The sequence below is a fragment of the Aedes albopictus genome, chromosome 2, assembly GCF_035046485.1.
Source record: "Aedes albopictus strain Foshan chromosome 2, AalbF5, whole genome shotgun sequence".
Classification (NCBI taxonomy): domain Eukaryota; kingdom Metazoa; phylum Arthropoda; class Insecta; order Diptera; family Culicidae; genus Aedes; species Aedes albopictus.
This window is the reverse complement of record NC_085137.1, coordinates 279,956,011-279,972,917: the sequence shown is the minus strand read 5'-3', so window position 1 is coordinate 279,972,917 and position 16,907 is coordinate 279,956,011. Positions and strand designations below refer to the sequence as shown.

Genomic DNA, 16,907 nt, shown 5'->3' with positions numbered 1-16,907 from the left:
CATGTACATCCTGAAATGCACAAGTGTCATATGAATCTATAAATTTTTGTATGTGTCTCAACCAGTATTTCCACCAGAATGTTCCTTAGACTATCTTTAAAATTGTTCAAATTGTGATGTTAGGTAACATCACTATGATTAACTTTACTTGTCATGAATCGACGATAAGATATTAATTTCCAAGAATGGTTTTTATGCCAGTTCACCCACTATGTTATTATAAGTTCAACAGTTGTTAACTGCATTTCCCACAAATTCCCGTACTTATGATTCTGAAGACTGTACAAAATTTAGAATTTTGGAAATTCCCGGTGACTAGCAACAATTCCCGAGGTTTTCCCGACTTTTTCCCGGTGGTTTCGAATTCCCGAGCTTTTCCCGGTTTTCCCGAAATTCCCGACTGGGTGGCCACCCTGAAAGTAGTGGATCGCCTGTGCTACCATAGGAAAGAGAGGGTTATTTTTTGAACAGTTGTTTGAATTTAAAATTTCCTTAACGGCGTCAAATATGGTGTCTTCACGGTAATGCTATGATACACAGTGATAAAACAAAATACATTGTCTTCAATATGTTTACTTTCAGTTGCAAATCAATTTGCTTTCACAGTTGAAACAAAAACAATTATTGTTATTCGATTTCAAGTAGTATGCTTTCCAGCATACCTTTTTTGTTTTTGAAGGAAATATGACTTTAAATAAAATTCTTATCTAAACCTTGCTTTTGATTTCCATCCAAGAAGAAATTCAGGCGAATGGAATTAGTTGGAAGCAACGGAGATCGAATCATTGCAAAACGTAGAGCTTTGTTGAGAAGACGCTGTGGATGTATCATGTCCACCTGTGTCCAAGTTGGTGGAGGTTCCTCCGCGGAATTTTTTATGGTTATTACTGGAACGGTTATTCCGTTTGTCGGTTCCGATGTCCAATACCATGGTATTACCAGTCAAGCTCGATTGCGCTGCTACAGCATCATTTGTAATTTTCGATAACGGTTTTGGAGCATTAGACTGCGAAGCTGGATTTACACCGCGCCCTTGCATTTTGTTCGGTTTTGTACGCTGTTGAACGGAACCCGGCGTGTACAGAGGGGTAATCACATTTCCTACGGCTTTTGTACGACCTTCTCGGAAAACCTGTGTGTGATTGCATTATTTAGAAATGGAAAATTATGATGCATACTATGTAGGTATTTTACCATTCTTTGGCCAGGCTTCATGTACTCAGGATTCTTGATGAACTTAAAGCGTACAACCGCTTTATCACCCGTTCGGAGGCATTCCTTGGACATTTGAAGAATTTGAGCAGTTTGCCTTATACTGCCGCAGTGGACCATAGCTGACCAGCGACCGTACTTGCTGGAAATTGTTGTCGGATGATGTAACACCAATATTTCACAATCGAATTCCCAGCACGCCTGAAATTTTAGATGAATAAGATGGAAAAATTAGAGAGCTAGATAAACAGCATGAAGGCATGGTAAGTCACTTTTTAATTACTTTCTCGAAAGCTTAAAGTCAACCACTATAACACCGCTAGCCATGATGGTATCCCATAGCGGAAGGTCCGAAAGAGCTTGAAACTATTGAGAAATCATCATGTCTACAGGTCGTAAGCCCTGATAAAGTGTGGAACGTTTTGATGGCTGTGATCCCTGACCATCATGTCAAAAACCCAGGGATACCCAAGTGATCATACTGTTAGGGTTGCATGTGTGAGGCGCATATATTGACAGGCATTGCTATGGACCGTTAGGGCTGAGTAGGGTCGGGGAATGGATCTACGATTGCTGAATTATACTGAAAAAATCGTGATTCAGCAGTGGTGGCACCGCTTTTCGCTTTTGTTCGGCCTTGGTGGTTTGTGTGGGGTGGTGCGTGTCGGTTAGACTGTCCCAAAAAAAAAAAATCGATGTTCGAAAAGTCAAGGTGCTCAACCCTTAATTGAAAGATATGCATATTTGAAGCATTTTTGTAGAACATTTCGATTTTCTACAAAAATCATTTAGAGGTTTCGCCTACCTAACATGCATCGAGCGGGCCCTGGTTGGACATTCGGTCTGGCTGAAACTCAATTCGACCGTTATTTTTTTATACAAATCAGCTTTTGTGGTTGCGGTAAACAGAAGCATTTCTCGTAAATGATTTCTCCGTCTCAATTGCATGTGATTGCAAGATTCTTTGTAAAAGTGTTTTATATAGATTTTTCAAACCTCCGAAATTAAAGTATTTGGAATATATCAGTTATTGGGAATATTTATAAATTATGACGCTTAAAATTTAAACGTCTTATTTTTGGCGTAGGTGTATCGAAACTAACGCCAATAAAACGCATACATATTTCGATTTTCAATGCCATAATCAATCGTTATGTAAAACAAACAAGCGCATCTACAATGGGGGACAATTCGAATTGTTCTACAGTCCGGATTCGCTGGTTGGGTCACGACTGCGCCCCGATTAGCGAATCGTGTTCGTTCGTTGGGGCAACTGACAACTGATCAAAATGCTCTAGACACACGCAAGTGACGAGAAATATGTCACGAAACACTCACATACTTGCACAAAGGTTCTGTATATAGGAGCTGCGATGCGACGGCGGTCAGACGTCAAACTCGTTTTGACATTGATTTTGACATTGACAGTGCTTTTTAGTTGGGGTTTGCCCCAACCAGCGAACATTCAACCATCGAGACAGCCCATCTAACGAGCCACCAACGAACGAATCGGGACTGTATTGTTATACTTGCCGTAACTGTTGTTAATTACGTAAAGAACATAACGATAGATTATGGCATTTAAAATCGAAAAAAATATTTCGATTTGGATTTAAGTTTGGAAAATATCAGATAAAGTATTTATGAAGCATCATAAAATTATAACAATTTAGAGATTAATTTTCAAACTTACTTAAATGTCGCGCAAATAACGGGAAGCTTAGGGATTTAACCGTTGCCCACCGACAAACAGACGTAACACTCATCGAAAGGGCTTTCGGAGATTTCAAGCTGTAACACCACGAAGGACACCCGTGCATCGGCTCTAAACGAGTGGAATCACCGCAATATTGAAAGCCCAATATTGGTAAAGATTTAAGTAATTCATTTTGTTTTCCTAATTGTCGTAAAATGAAATTTAATTTTAGGCTGTATTAAATATATATGCAGTTGAAAGTAAGCTTTTTACGTAAACCGTGTGTCGGACGAACGACGGGCATTCTGCGCTGCATTAAGGGCCAGCTCCGCTATCCACCGCTCGACGTCCGACGTTAGGCTTCATATTACTATTTAAATATTGCTGACTGCACCCCAAATTGGACTGACACAATAGTGTACACAGACCTTCAAAGTGTGATTGCAGCGCAGGACCACGTCGGATCGAGTTGAGGTCTTCGGTGCACTTATTCCTTGTAAATAGAGGAATAAGTGCACCGAAGACGTCGAGACGATCCGAGGCAAATGTGCACTTTTATCACACTTTTTAGGCGTATCAAAAAAAGTGTGATAGTCCTGACGGGCTTGGTGGTCTAGTGGCTACCGCTTCTGATTCGTATGCAGAAGGTCATGGGTTCAATCCCTGGCCCCTTTTCATCCTACTTTGTATCTTTCTATCCACTTTCTCTCGCTCTCTCTTCTGTACATATACAACTCATGTATATTCATATGTTCATAGCCATCGCTAGAACCAGAAACGAATTGAAAAAAGTCGTTTCCCTCCCTTCCAACTTCCACTCACAGCACAGTGTATATATAACGCCTATAAGTTATGCAACCAAAGCGTGCTGTGCCGCTTGACCTTATTCACCTTATTCACCACACAATCTATTACGAACACTATAAATAACCCTATCCATGGATCGCATCACCGACCCAACGGTGACTCCCAGATCTCCCATCCTTTCCGTCTAACAAATACCCCAGTCCGTGCGGGTTGTGGGGACGCAGAGTGCTCTCGGTCTCTAGTAGCAACAACCAGTACACTCTAACATTCCTTTCCCTTCCCAGCTATAAGGACTATAAGGACTTGGCCGGCGCCGTTATTGATCAAATATGCATGAGCTGCTAAAATTGCACTTTGAGAATAAGTGGAATGTCCCAGCCCCTTATTCAGTTGGATCTCAGTGCAACTGGTACCAGTTCAGATCAATCACGGAGGAGCATCCATTGACATGTATAGTCATAATTGATCGTTTTGATCGATCGTATCAAAAAAGTGTGATAGTCCAATTTGGGATGTAGTCTGCAATATTTTAAGAAAACTATTGGTCTCCTAAGGGCTTGTTCACAACTGTCATAACGCTGGAGGGGGTGGGTGGGTGTCCTTCGTAGTGTTGCAGCTTGAAATCTCCACAAGCCCTTTCGTGTGTTTGTCTGCGGGCTACGGTTAAATCTCAATCCTTTCTGACTTGCTAAAAGTTGTACAAAACCGTCAAATTGGTCAGAAATTACTCACCTCAAGCTTCCCATACTTTCAGCATACTTTATCTGATATTTTCAAACTTTAATTCAAATTGAAATAATTTTTATTTCGATTTTAAATGCCATAATCAATCGTTATGTTCTTTACGTAATAATAAACAGTTACGGCAAGTATAACAATAGAACAATTCTAATGGTCCCCCATTGTAGATGCGCTGGGTGAGACAAGAAGAATCGTTTGTTTCACATAACGATTGATTATGGCATTGAAAATCGAAATATGTATGCGTTTTATTGGCGATAGTTTCAATACACCTACGCCAAAAATAAGATAATAAATAAAATTTTTAGCGTCATAATCTATAAATTTTCCCAATAAGTGATATATTTCATATGCATTAATTTCGGAGGTTTGAAAAATCTTACCCGCCATTCAAAACACTTTTACAAAGAATCTTGCAATCACATAATTTACGAGAAATGCTTCTGTTTACAGCAACCACAAAAGCTGATTTAAATAAAAAAAAATAACGGTAAAATTGAATTTCAGCCAGATCGAATGTCGAACACTGTTGAAAGCTTTGAATAGTCGACAAAAAAGCTCCACTCATTAGTGTCATTCGTATGTGGATCCCGCCGGCATGCACAGGCTATTAGTGTCATTCGTATGTCGATCCTGCAAGCATGCACAGGCTAATATCCAAGTTTCTGGGTTCGTTAGAGCTATATTTGCTCAGAAGAGGGTCGACAGTCTCTATTATTGATTGTTACGTGATTTTGTGGGAAAGAGTTCCTCTACATGGACAAAATCATTCCACAAAATCAGTTTAACAATTAGCAAGAGGAGGGCCACATTTCCCGGTGGACAGTCTCTATTATTAAGTGTTATGTGATTATGTGGGAAAGAGTTCCTCTACATGGACAAAATCATTCCACATAATCAGCTAACACTTAACAAGAGGAGGGCCACTAAAACAAATCCATTTCCCCTTCGTCCCCTTAAAAAAAACAGGTTTTTTTTATCTGGAGTGAGGGATGAATGTTACCTTTCAAAAAGGTTACATTTTGTAAATAATATTTTTTGCTTGTAAATATTTGTTCTCATATTTTTTTCGTTTAGTCAATATTATCTTACTTTAAATATTCCTTGCATAATTATTCATAGACTGAAGAACTTTATTACTATTTACATTTGCGAAATCAAACAGAATCTAAACTGAAATAATCGAGAACTAAAAAGAAACAAAATAGATATCGAAAAAGAAATCTCTTTCCTGCCATGCACATCCCTATTTCCACATCCACTACATCAGCCGTTACGGGCTACCAACACCAACCACAGTTGATAAAAACTGTCATCTTCGATGAGTCATCACTTCGTCGACGGACGGACCCTTTAAAAGGAGCTGTCAACGCCCGTTCGAGCTCTCTATCAGTGTGAACGTGTGGTGAAATCCGGCGTGCCAAGTCTGGCCCGGACGGCCCGTGTGTGCTTCGAATTGTGCGATCCCCGGCGTGCCAAGTCTGGCCCGGACGGCCCGTGTGTGCCTCGAACTACGTGACAGCCCCGGCGTGCCCCGAATGGCCGGATCGGCGTGTTAGTGGATTGTGGTGAAATCCGGCGTGTCAAGCCTGGCCCGGACGGCCCGTGTGTGCCTCAAATTGTGCGATTCCCCCGGCGTGCCAAGTCTAGCCCGGACGGCCCGTGTGTGCCTCGATCGACGTGATAGCCCCGGCGTGCCCCGAATGGCCCGGTCGGCGCTTTAGTGGATTCCGGCAGATTGAGTGATTCTCCGGCGTGCCAAGTCTGGCCCGGACGACCCGTGTTCGATAGCCCCGGTGTGCAAGAATGCCGGCGCGTTAGTGGATTCCGGCAAATTGTGCGATTCCCCCGGCGTGTCAAGCCTGGCCCGGACGACCCGTGTTCGATAGCCCCGGTGTGCAAGAATGCCGGCGCGTTAGTGGATTCCAGCAAATTGTGCGATTCCCCCGGCGTGTCAAGCCTGGCCCGGACGACGATTCCCCGGTGTGCCACGCCTGGTCAGGCCGATTTGGTTTTTGTATCCCGCTGACGACGAAAGCACCAACCGGTGTGCCACAGGTGGCCCGCAAAGGAACGCCTCCGAGTTTCCGGAACATTCTGAGACCTAGGAAACGGAAGAACATCCATGCCCTACGGATTGTGTGATCAGGGTGGCCTTTGTATCGACATGGCGGCATTCCCCGGTAGTTCGACACCGGTTCCCCGTGTAGCCAACGGAACCACGCCCGTCCACGAAGATCCAGCACAGTGGTAACGTACAATCATTATCCCAAATCTAATTCTTTCCTAAAATGTCCCATGTATAACTGAACGATTGAACCTGAATTAAACATGTAAGCTTGAATTATGAAATTTCGCAGATATTTTCCATTAATTTGAACACGTAGCCCTGTTTGCATTTATCTCTCTCTATCTCGTCACTAAATCCGCCTGGAGCAAGTTTTTAAAAGGGAAGTCGATCCACTCACCCCCAATTCCCTCTCGGAGCCATTGTAACGACCCTGAGGCCCAGGAAAAAGCCTGGGTGGCCACAAAAGGGTGGCTCAACAAAAGTAATTTCTAACAAGTGTCAGCCACTCTCGGGGGGAATAGCAGCTGACGAAAAATTGCAAGTACCGGGGCTGAGATCGAATCCATGACCATCCGCTTATGAAGCGAATGTGGCGGTGACATCGACTACAGTGACGGCGGCACGGTTCGTTCACGGGTACTGCGGTTCCTCTCTCTGTATCCTTGGAGTTAGTCCTCCTAATTTGCGCACATCTATTCCAAAGGTTGTCGGGGCACGCCGAGCAGCGCTGGGGAAACCAGCTAGATGCTGCCTCCTTTTAGCCCAGAGCCGTTGGAATCCGAGGACGTTTTCCTTTTGCTCTTTCTAATACCCGTAGTATCTCGCATTGGCTGGATGGTTTCGACGACGAAAGCACGCGGTTTGGTTGTTGTGTTCGCTTTTGGTCTTCAGCCGATTTCCGCTGCCCGCGTACGCCGTCCAATTGTCCACCGATCCTCAAAATTCTGATCCAGAGTATTTTCTCACTTTTCTCTCTCGTTTGGCGTCTTCGACTTTGCACGCGAACCGGGGAACACAGACGAGGCACAAGCGATTCCGGCGATCCATTCCTTGCTGATGTCGAACCCGATGCCACGCAACTGGTGGGCGGTTGCTACGATCGTGTTGACGTACGTTTCCATGGATCCGTTGGTTGCTAGGGACGCCGTGATTAATTTTCGCAGCAAACCAACTTTTCGCGTGAGCCCCGTGTCTTCAAACGCCGATTCCAGCTTGGACCACGCTTCCTTGACTGTTTTCGCTTCACGCACGTGGACGTAGTTGACCGGGTCAAGCAGCAGAATAATTCCCCCACGCCCTTCTGTCCTTCAACGGGTCGACGGCAGGATCCGTTCCGTCCGCATTCGGTGTCGGCTTGACTGCTTCCCACAGGTCTTCCAGTTCGAGAAACGTCTGGACCGCAAACTTCCACATGGGCCAATTTTCTCGCCCCACTAGACGCTCGATCGACGTCAGACTCGTTGAACTGTGCACCCTTTGAGCAGCAGCACCATCACCAACCTGCTGGGAATTTCCTGGCGCGTTCATCGTTCGACAAATTTTGCGATTTACTTTTCGAGAGAAAAAAAAATGGCTAAAACTCTGGGCCCATAACCTATTGGAAAATGGGGAGAGAGCCGAAGAACGAACTACTTCGCTTGACGGTTGAAACGAAAAAGAAAGATTTTATTCACTGCATAGTACAATTCAAAAAGTCATGGCCTACTGCTATTAACCTAGGTGGTGCGAATAGAAACGGTTTTATTTTTCAAGCTAGCTAACACACACCTACACACTCCCGGCACACAGCTTGTAAACACGCACGAGCGTTCAATTTTCTTGCAACCACCTCTCTCAGCGCGGTTGTCAAACACGCCGTCGCGACGCTGTTCGGAAATGGTAAACATGATCAATTCACCATTATTCCGATTTTGTTCTCGTGTTCAAAGTTTATTATTTCCCATTCGCGATGGAAATTTTGATGGATAGTTGTTACAAAATTAGCTAAAATAGGCTCAAAACTATGTTTATCCTTCTCCTCGCTTTTCAACGGCTTGAGAGCGGCATATGGAGATATCGTGACAACAGTTTTGATTATTTCCGCAGCACCTAGATAACAATACTCTTCAATCAATCACACAGGTTCAACAATTAACCTTTATCTTCAATGTTTGGCTCCCAATGTTTGGCTCCCGATGAGAGAGCATATTGAGTCAGTCCGCGGCACTCAGCTATTAACATGTTGGGTTAGGGGTATGCTCGATATGTCGCCCTCCAACAAAAACAATTTGTAGAAAATGACCATCATCTGGCTCAAGGGTTATTGACTGATGAGTTTACATGTTTTACAGATAATAAGTCACATATTTCTGAAGAAAATTTAATATTTTCCGAAACTGCGTGTTTGGCGATTTTCAAAGACACTTTCTAACTTTTGTTACTGTAGCTGTATCGCACATGTAATGAATATTCGAATGAATGTTTATAGCTGCCAAGTGTTAGCTAAACCCGATTTCGTCATCAAAAGTTTTATAAATATTGCTATTTATGCATAAAATTGTACTTATTCTAAACTAATATGGAAATTTTATACTTTTAGGCGTTTTCGTTAGATTTATTGAACTTTAAATTTAAATAAATAAGAATTTACTAAACTTGTATAAGTTTTACAAAGGTGTTTCGCATTCTGGGGTGGATAATTCAGATGGAAAATTTATTTCCAGCACTTACAAAGACATTTCATTGACTGATCAATTTCACTTCGAAACTAAAATTTCTGATTTTTTATTTTAAATGATATTGCTTTTTTCACTGAAAATTTTATTTGCTTCGCTGAACAACATGACGTTTTCTTCCAGCGAAGGCTTCCGCGATACAGAAAATCGCTGAATTTCACGCTAACACTGCAGAAAATCTGTCAACAATAACTCAATACACATGCATTTTCAGCGAAAAGATCTATTTGCGTGACAACAATCCACTCACATGACTACCGGGCGGCCGCCGTCAAATATCAGGATTGCCAACTGTCCGGCGACTGCTGTCAGTTTTCTTTGTCGCCGAATCTGGCGCTGGGTCTTCGGCGCGGAAACCCAAAGGTGGGAATAAAATTTTGGGGTTTGCGCGCAATATTTATTGCAATAAAATGATTTACAGTAAAAGCAGCGGCGTCATGGTCGCAATTTTTTCCGCAGTCAAGTTCGCAGATTGTGAACAATCCTCGGTACCGTAATCCGGGGTAACATTGATCAGAATTTGCGATTTTTCTTGAATAATTCTCTAGTTTAAGCAAACGTCACATGTTTTACATTTTTAAAACAAGTACTGGCCCTCTGAGTATGTGTTAAGCTACTTGAAAATGTATTGTAAAACTTTAAAACATGTTTCAATAGGCTTTTTAATCTAAATTTTGATTTTGTTGATTTGGGGTAACATTGATCATGTCAGTGATCAATGTTCGTTTGTGTTGAAAATACCCTTACTTACTAAATTCGGGGTCGCTGATTACGAATATATTGTCCAAATTCGTACAAGTTCCGTACTTTTTGAGTTATTTCACAGATAACAGATGTTTATGCTAGTACAAATTTTTCGCAGAATCCTGTGTAAATGTTCAAAACGATATTCGTTGGCTCACTACCGCCATCTACTCAACTGATTGCGACATTACATCTAACTTGAATGCAAAAATAGTTCAAAGTTCCACTTTCATTCAAGATCGAATACAATCTTGAATGTAAAATTGCGTAGTGCATGCAATCTTGAAAGCGATCACTGACTATCGATCACTGCGCCATCTCTAAATGATTGCCACATGAGTTTCAGCTGCTCGTTACATACAAAATGGCTGTTGAGCATTTTTACACACATTGCCAATATAAGCATAAACGTCTGTTATCTGTAGTTATTTTAAGATTAAAAACCTCAAAACCGCGAATAACGCCTACAGGTAGGCAATGGCTTAAGGAATTGATAGCCTACTTTTATTAAATCGTAAATTTTATTGAAAAGTAGTACTTTCATAAAAGTTTCGGTGATTAATTCCAACTCTAGGATATCATATTGAAGTAATACCACCGACGAACCGACGTGACAGTGGTGTTTCAAAACTGTCCCCCCCCCCAAATTTAACGGTCGACCAGCGAAGCGAGCGAACGCTTCTGTCAAATCAGCGCAGACGCGAACCTTTTCCTATATGAATACACGGGGGTTCGGAGTCAAGCTATCAAAACAACGCGAACCGTTATAGAGGAGGCGGTAGTGTTCGACTATTTTTCATCATGGCGTCGGGGACAACAAATTTGAATTTATTTGTTCTAGCTGTCACGTCGGTTCGTCGGTGGTAATACAGTGATTTCGAACCTTATACTGTATCTAGTATTCATGTCATGCATGAATGTTTGACAATGTATCTCATTGCGTTGCTAAACACAGTTATGGATAAATCGATTTATTTCAATGTTTATGGAATTCAATTTTCATAAATTACACGTCATTCAATAGCTAAATAATAGCAGATAACGATATACCATTCGATAGCAGAAACTGATTCAATGTAAAATGCTTGTTTGAACATTTCATGAGGTTGGTCAGGCCGATCAATGTTACCCCCTGATCAATGATACCCCGTTTTACGGTACTCACTTTACGTAATTTATGTTTAGTCCCTTATAAAGACACTGTATGCTAAAGACACGAAATCTGATGATTGTTGCTGTTGATGATGATTGTCGCGTCATGACGATGATGCTGTCGAGCAATGCTTTTAAAGCGCGTTTGACAGGTCTCCTGCTCGATTGGAATAACATTGACAGCAAATTTGGAATTCCAATTGGAACATTTCGTGTCTTTGCATATAGTGTCTTTAGTCCCTTACTGTCTGAGCTGTCAGATCAGTGTAACACGCTAAATAAAATTTACACAAAAGGCAATTTACACGGAAAAAAAAATACACGGTTATGAATATTTATTGGGTACCGGACTGGTCACCGAAAATTTGATCGTTTTCTTTGGTACATCGAGGTCTTGAAATTAGTCTATGGTAAAAGTTTCAACCTGGTTGACTGATGAAAACCGTGGTCGTACTTGTTTTAAAGCATTTAGTGTGACCATATCAATAACTATTCAAAAAATAGAAGCCAAAAACTGTGAAAAGTGATCAATTCCACCCGAAATCACGGTATAATAATTCTCATGCTAAAATGAACTTCTGGTCAAATTTTCAGCTTGATTGATAAAGATTTCGACGTGCTTCAAGTCGATTTGTTAATTTCGGGCTTTTCTACACTTTAAAAAATCATAACTATTGAACGGAAAAACATACAATAATTATTATAGCGTGAAATCAAAGCTTATCATATTCCACAAAAGTCGTTCCTACATACTTGTACAATTCTTGCAAATTTTATCAGTAATAAATTGAGTTTTGTTCTAAGTGGTACCGAAAATTTTGTTATCTTGGAGTCAAAATGGCCTGGGAAGCGTGGATTAATGAAATTCTCTGAGTTGAAATATTCTGAAAATAATCATATAATATATCCCACGACGATCCCCGTTCGAGGTTATCCGTAAGCTTTTTGTAATAAGTTATTAAAAATGCTAGAAGCCATGCCACACGCCATCACCCACCGAGGGGGGCCAAAAAGCACCACAAAGCGCCTATCGAATGGAAAAAATGAGCACGTCAGCATTGATTTTTCATTGTTGATGACGATGGTTGTTTTCAAATTCAAGCCTAACTTTACCAAACACCGTATCTAACAAAATCTACGAACGGAGAAAACCGAAGGAGGTGTTCGCTGTTCCCATAGCAACTCATACAGGGGATAGACAAAATGATCGGGACAGGCAAAATTTTCACTTTTCCAAAAATGTTCAACTAGCTGTAACATTTCGAAAAGTGCATCAAATATTCTCAAATTTTCACTGTAAGTTCATCAACTAATTGTGCATCAGTGAACAAAATTTGGAAAAGATCGGGCTATTCTACACGAAATTAAAATGATTCTAGAAATAGGTTTAATTATCCGATAGCCAACTTTGAGCTGTTATATCTCCGGATTCAATGAACCGAATGCAATGAAATTTTGACCATTTAAGTTTGACACAACTTTAAATTATTAGAATAGAAAAAGTTATAGTGATTTTATTTATTTATTGATTGCTTAGTAAAATGGTCTATTTTTAATATTCATCCCAATATTGTGCGTTGCAAGACACAATTATCCCTCTAATACCCAATCCCGCCTTTAGACGGGGTATAGTTTGAGCATTTTTGTAATTTTTGTTTCGTGGAAAATCATTTTTTTATATTTTTGGCTGATATTTAGGACTGTTCTGTATATCTCAAAATGGTTTTTGGTGTATTTTAAAGCGAATTTACATGTTTTTAAAATCATTGAAAAATTGATGTTTTAGTCACCTTTTAGAAGTCATTGTTTATTTTATATTGAATCGCTACAATTAACATATTTTATTTTTTTTCCCAAATAATTATATCATTGTTTAATAGTTTAAGGGAATCGAATACACTCTAAAATTATTTTCCTTAAAATTACATACATACATACATTTATTTGTTCAACATCATTAAGACAAGACATAATCAACAATAGTACGCCACAATATTCGGTTTGTGGCTGCCGCTCTCCATCCTCGCACATTGGAGTAAATCATATCAAAACCTGATCATAAGTGGAAAAACTCAAAATGAAGTAATTGGGTTTTCCGTTGTGTTTTTGCCAAGTGTAGTTAGGGCCCATATAGCCGAGGCGGTAAACGCACGGTTATTCAGCATGACCATGCTGAGGGTGACGGGTTCGATTCCCGGTCGGTCCAGGATCTTTTCGTAAAGGAAATTCCCTTGACTTCCTTGGGCATAGAGTATCTTCGTGCCTGCCACACGATATACGCATGCAAAATGGTCATTGGCAGAGGAAGCTCTCAGTTAATAACTGTGGAAGTGCTCATAGAACACTAAGCTGAGAAGCAGGCTTTGTCCCAATGAGGACGTTACGCCAAGAAGAGAGAGAGAGAGAGTTATCGTGTAATTGTTTGACAGCTAAGCAGTGTCCAAATGTTTTGTTTACGCTTATCAGAAGAGGTTTAGTAAAGCTGAATTTTAGCCGTTTTCTTTAATATAACTCACAGCGCGTGCTAGTTTTGACCGTACAAAGTGAACAAAATTGATAGTCAATCAATTCAACGAAGCAGTTTTTTAAAGAAGGTTAATGTTGTTATTCTGTTAATTTGAAACCCAAACTAATTGACGTTAAGTTTACATACAATATATGAAAATATTGAAAAAAAAATTTGATGGAATCCTTTAAAGTACATTCAAAATGAAATAAGTTGATTTTCTGGCTGTTTCCGGGAAATCTGCTTTTAGTGTATGATAAAACTATTGTTTCTCTTTCAAATGCAGAAAGAAAACCTTCCGGATGTTTCCGATTTCAAAAGTTGCAACATTTTGAAAAAATCGTGATAATTATATTTTAATTTAATATTATTTGCCTAAAAACACTATTTGGCCCTCTGAACGATTTTTTTCTGAAAACTAGAATTCAACAGCTTTCAAGCAAAAAAAGAAGTTTAAAATCGGTCAATTGGTTCAAAATCTGTGATTTTTTGAAAAAAAATTGCTTTCGAAAATCTTGATTTTTAAAATCATAAAATTGGTCACCCTAATGACGAAATAAAAAAAAACGGGTCTAATTATTTTCGATAAACTACAAAACCACCAAGTATCACGATGTTCGGAGACACACTATATCGATTTTCTATGGAATGGTTGTATTATTAGAAAAAATCTTGTTGAAGTCGGTTGGATTGGTTGTTTCTCACTGCTAGGTGAATTTATTGTTATAAAATTCATTGAAACTATGAAATACGTTTCATTACTAATCTGGGTTGTATTTGGGTTGCGAAAATATGTTAAAATAATTTTGATCAGTTTTGATGTACTAGGTGCTCCACTGTGCCTCGGTCGCGCCCAATGCTCGCCAAGTCACGTAAATTCTACAACATCCGCCCATCGTGCTCTCTGCGCTCCACGCCTTCTTGTGCCAACCGGGTCCGTTGCAAACACCAGCTTTGCAGGGTTGTTGTCCGGCATTCTTGCAACATGCCCTGCCCACCGTATTTTTCCGACTTTGACCACCTTCTGGATGCTGGGTTCACCGTAAAGTGCGGTTCATCCTTCTCCGCCACACACCGTTCTCCTGCACACCGCCGAATAGCACGCGTCGCTCGAAAACTCCGAGTGCTTGTAGGTCCTCCTCGAGCATGGTCCATGTCTCGTGCCCGTAGAGGATCTATTTTATTTATTTATTTATTCCGTCAAACAGTGTAGACATGTGAACATTACATATAAACAAATTACTTAAATTAGCTTAAATTTAAATTGTTTTGGTTTCGGATTGGCTTTAAGTGTTGTTTTAGTTTTTTCCGAGACATTGTAAAGTCAATAGTTTCACAGTGGTGATTATAAAATGCCATCATTCGGTTAAAAGGGCCATATTTCGCATAATTTGTTCGGCAGTGGTTGGTTGAAAATATATTTCGAGTTCGTAATTGCCGGCTAGGTATGTAAAAATTAAATTTTGATAAAATTTCAGTTGAGTTAATTCTTTGCGAAACTATATCGTTTACAAATGAGACCATTGCAATCTCACGGCGCTTTTTCAATGTTTGTATGTCTATGAGCATGCAGCGTGCTTCATATGATGGAAGTGGAAATGAAGTCCAGCCTAATTTACGAAGAGCATACAATAGAAATTGTTTTTGTACTGATTCTAATCTATCTTCGTGTGTGGTTGAATAAGGAGACCATACAATGCTGCAGTATTCCAGTATTGATCTTATGTATGAAATATAAAGAGTTTTTATTGTGTATGGGTCGTGAAAGTTGTAGCAGAAACGCTTTATAAACCCTAGCATGTTATAAGCTTTATGAATAATGGTGTTATAATGGTCTGCGAAAGTAAGTTTAGAGTCTAAGATTACTCCTAAGTCCCTAACTCTTACACATCTTTCCACATTCTGATCACCTAATGCAATTGTGATGTTCGATGCTGTTCTTTTTCTGCTAAATGTTATTAAGTTGCATTTTTTCACATTCAATTCTAACAAGCTTTTTTTACACCATAGATGAAATATATTAATTTCATTGTGGAATACATTGAAGTCTTCATCATTTCTAATTTCCAGAAAGAGTTTCATGTCGTCGGCATATATTATGTAATACTTTCAATTTTTTCAGAATGAAAGAAATGTCATTAACATACAAAATAAAAAGAAGAGGTCCTAAATGCGAGCCTTGGGGGACACCTGAAGTGACTTGAATTGGATTTGAATATTTCCCGTTGATCTTAATTATTTGTTGCCGGCCAGTTAGATAGGATTGTAGCCACTTCAAAAGTCTTGTTTCAATTCCTATTTTGTGTAGTTTGAAGAGGAGCATTGATATGTCAACACGATCAAAAGCTTTACTAAAGTCCGTATACAGAGCTTCTACGTGGTGTCCATTATCCATTGCATTAAGGGAAAAGTCTACGAATTGCAGTAAGTTGGTAGATGTTGATCGACCTTTAAAAAATCCGTGCTGTGCTTCAGTTATTCTATTTTTGGTTTGAAGAAACAGCTTATCGTTGATAACACTAGTTTACAGCATTTTTGAACTCGGTAAGCTGTTGATCATTTTTGGTGTAGAATCATGCCCTGAGTTTGAAAACGCGAAGGAAAAAAATTACAGTAGAGCGGAAAATTTTTCGACTTTCCATACAAGGTTGATGATTTGAAATCGATTTTTGTTCTATTTTTAAGCAACGTCGCTCACTTCACACACCTCATTCTCCGTAATCAATGCTCCGATTGAGCTGAATTTCTTGCTGTAACTCGCCTACATATGATATGTTAAATAAACGTCGAGAAAGAATTTTTAAGTTGGTTTTTTCTTATTGAAAAAAATACATTTCTTCAAAAAAATTAGGGAATTTTGCTAAAATTTAAGAAGATCGTCCCTAAAACTCGCCAATATCTTGAATTTTATCAATCTGACGTAAAACCTATATTCAGATGACCGAATGGTATTGTATTCAGCTTTTAATTTATGGAAAAAGATTTAAAATTGGTTGAACAAAACGCAATATATTTGAATTTTAGTAACTTACATATTTTGAAAAGTTGCAAAACTCGATATTGAGCTAAATCTCAAAAACTGTTCTACTTTAAATTTTTTGAAGGTCGGTTTCGAAATCAGCACTAAATTGTGCTTCAAAAATTTTGGACGTTGACAGAAGTTCACGACTTTCGTTTTATTTTGTAAACTTGTGTATTTAATTGACTCGAAAAGTTTTGGTATGCAAGAGAGAATGGCTATACCACGGTAATTACGTACGTCAG

General features: G+C 39.7%; 1 protein-coding gene across 3 annotated transcripts in view; it reads right to left on the bottom strand.

Moving 5' to 3' along the window:
- Positions 1-557: 557 nt before the first annotated feature.
- Positions 558-16,907, bottom strand: part of LOC109407036 (GTP-binding protein 1) — a 144,221-nt gene continuing 127,871 nt past the window's right edge. For all 3 annotated transcript variants that reach the window (XM_019680056.4, XM_019680053.4, XM_062851887.1), the window contains 2 exons: positions 1,195-1,413; positions 558-1,132 (listed from right to left, as the gene is read on the bottom strand). In XM_019680056.4, coding sequence (XP_019535601.2) covers positions 758-1,132; positions 1,195-1,413 — 594 coding nt within the window. In that variant the 3' untranslated portion in view covers positions 558-757. The remainder of the gene's footprint in view (positions 1,133-1,194; positions 1,414-16,907) is intronic.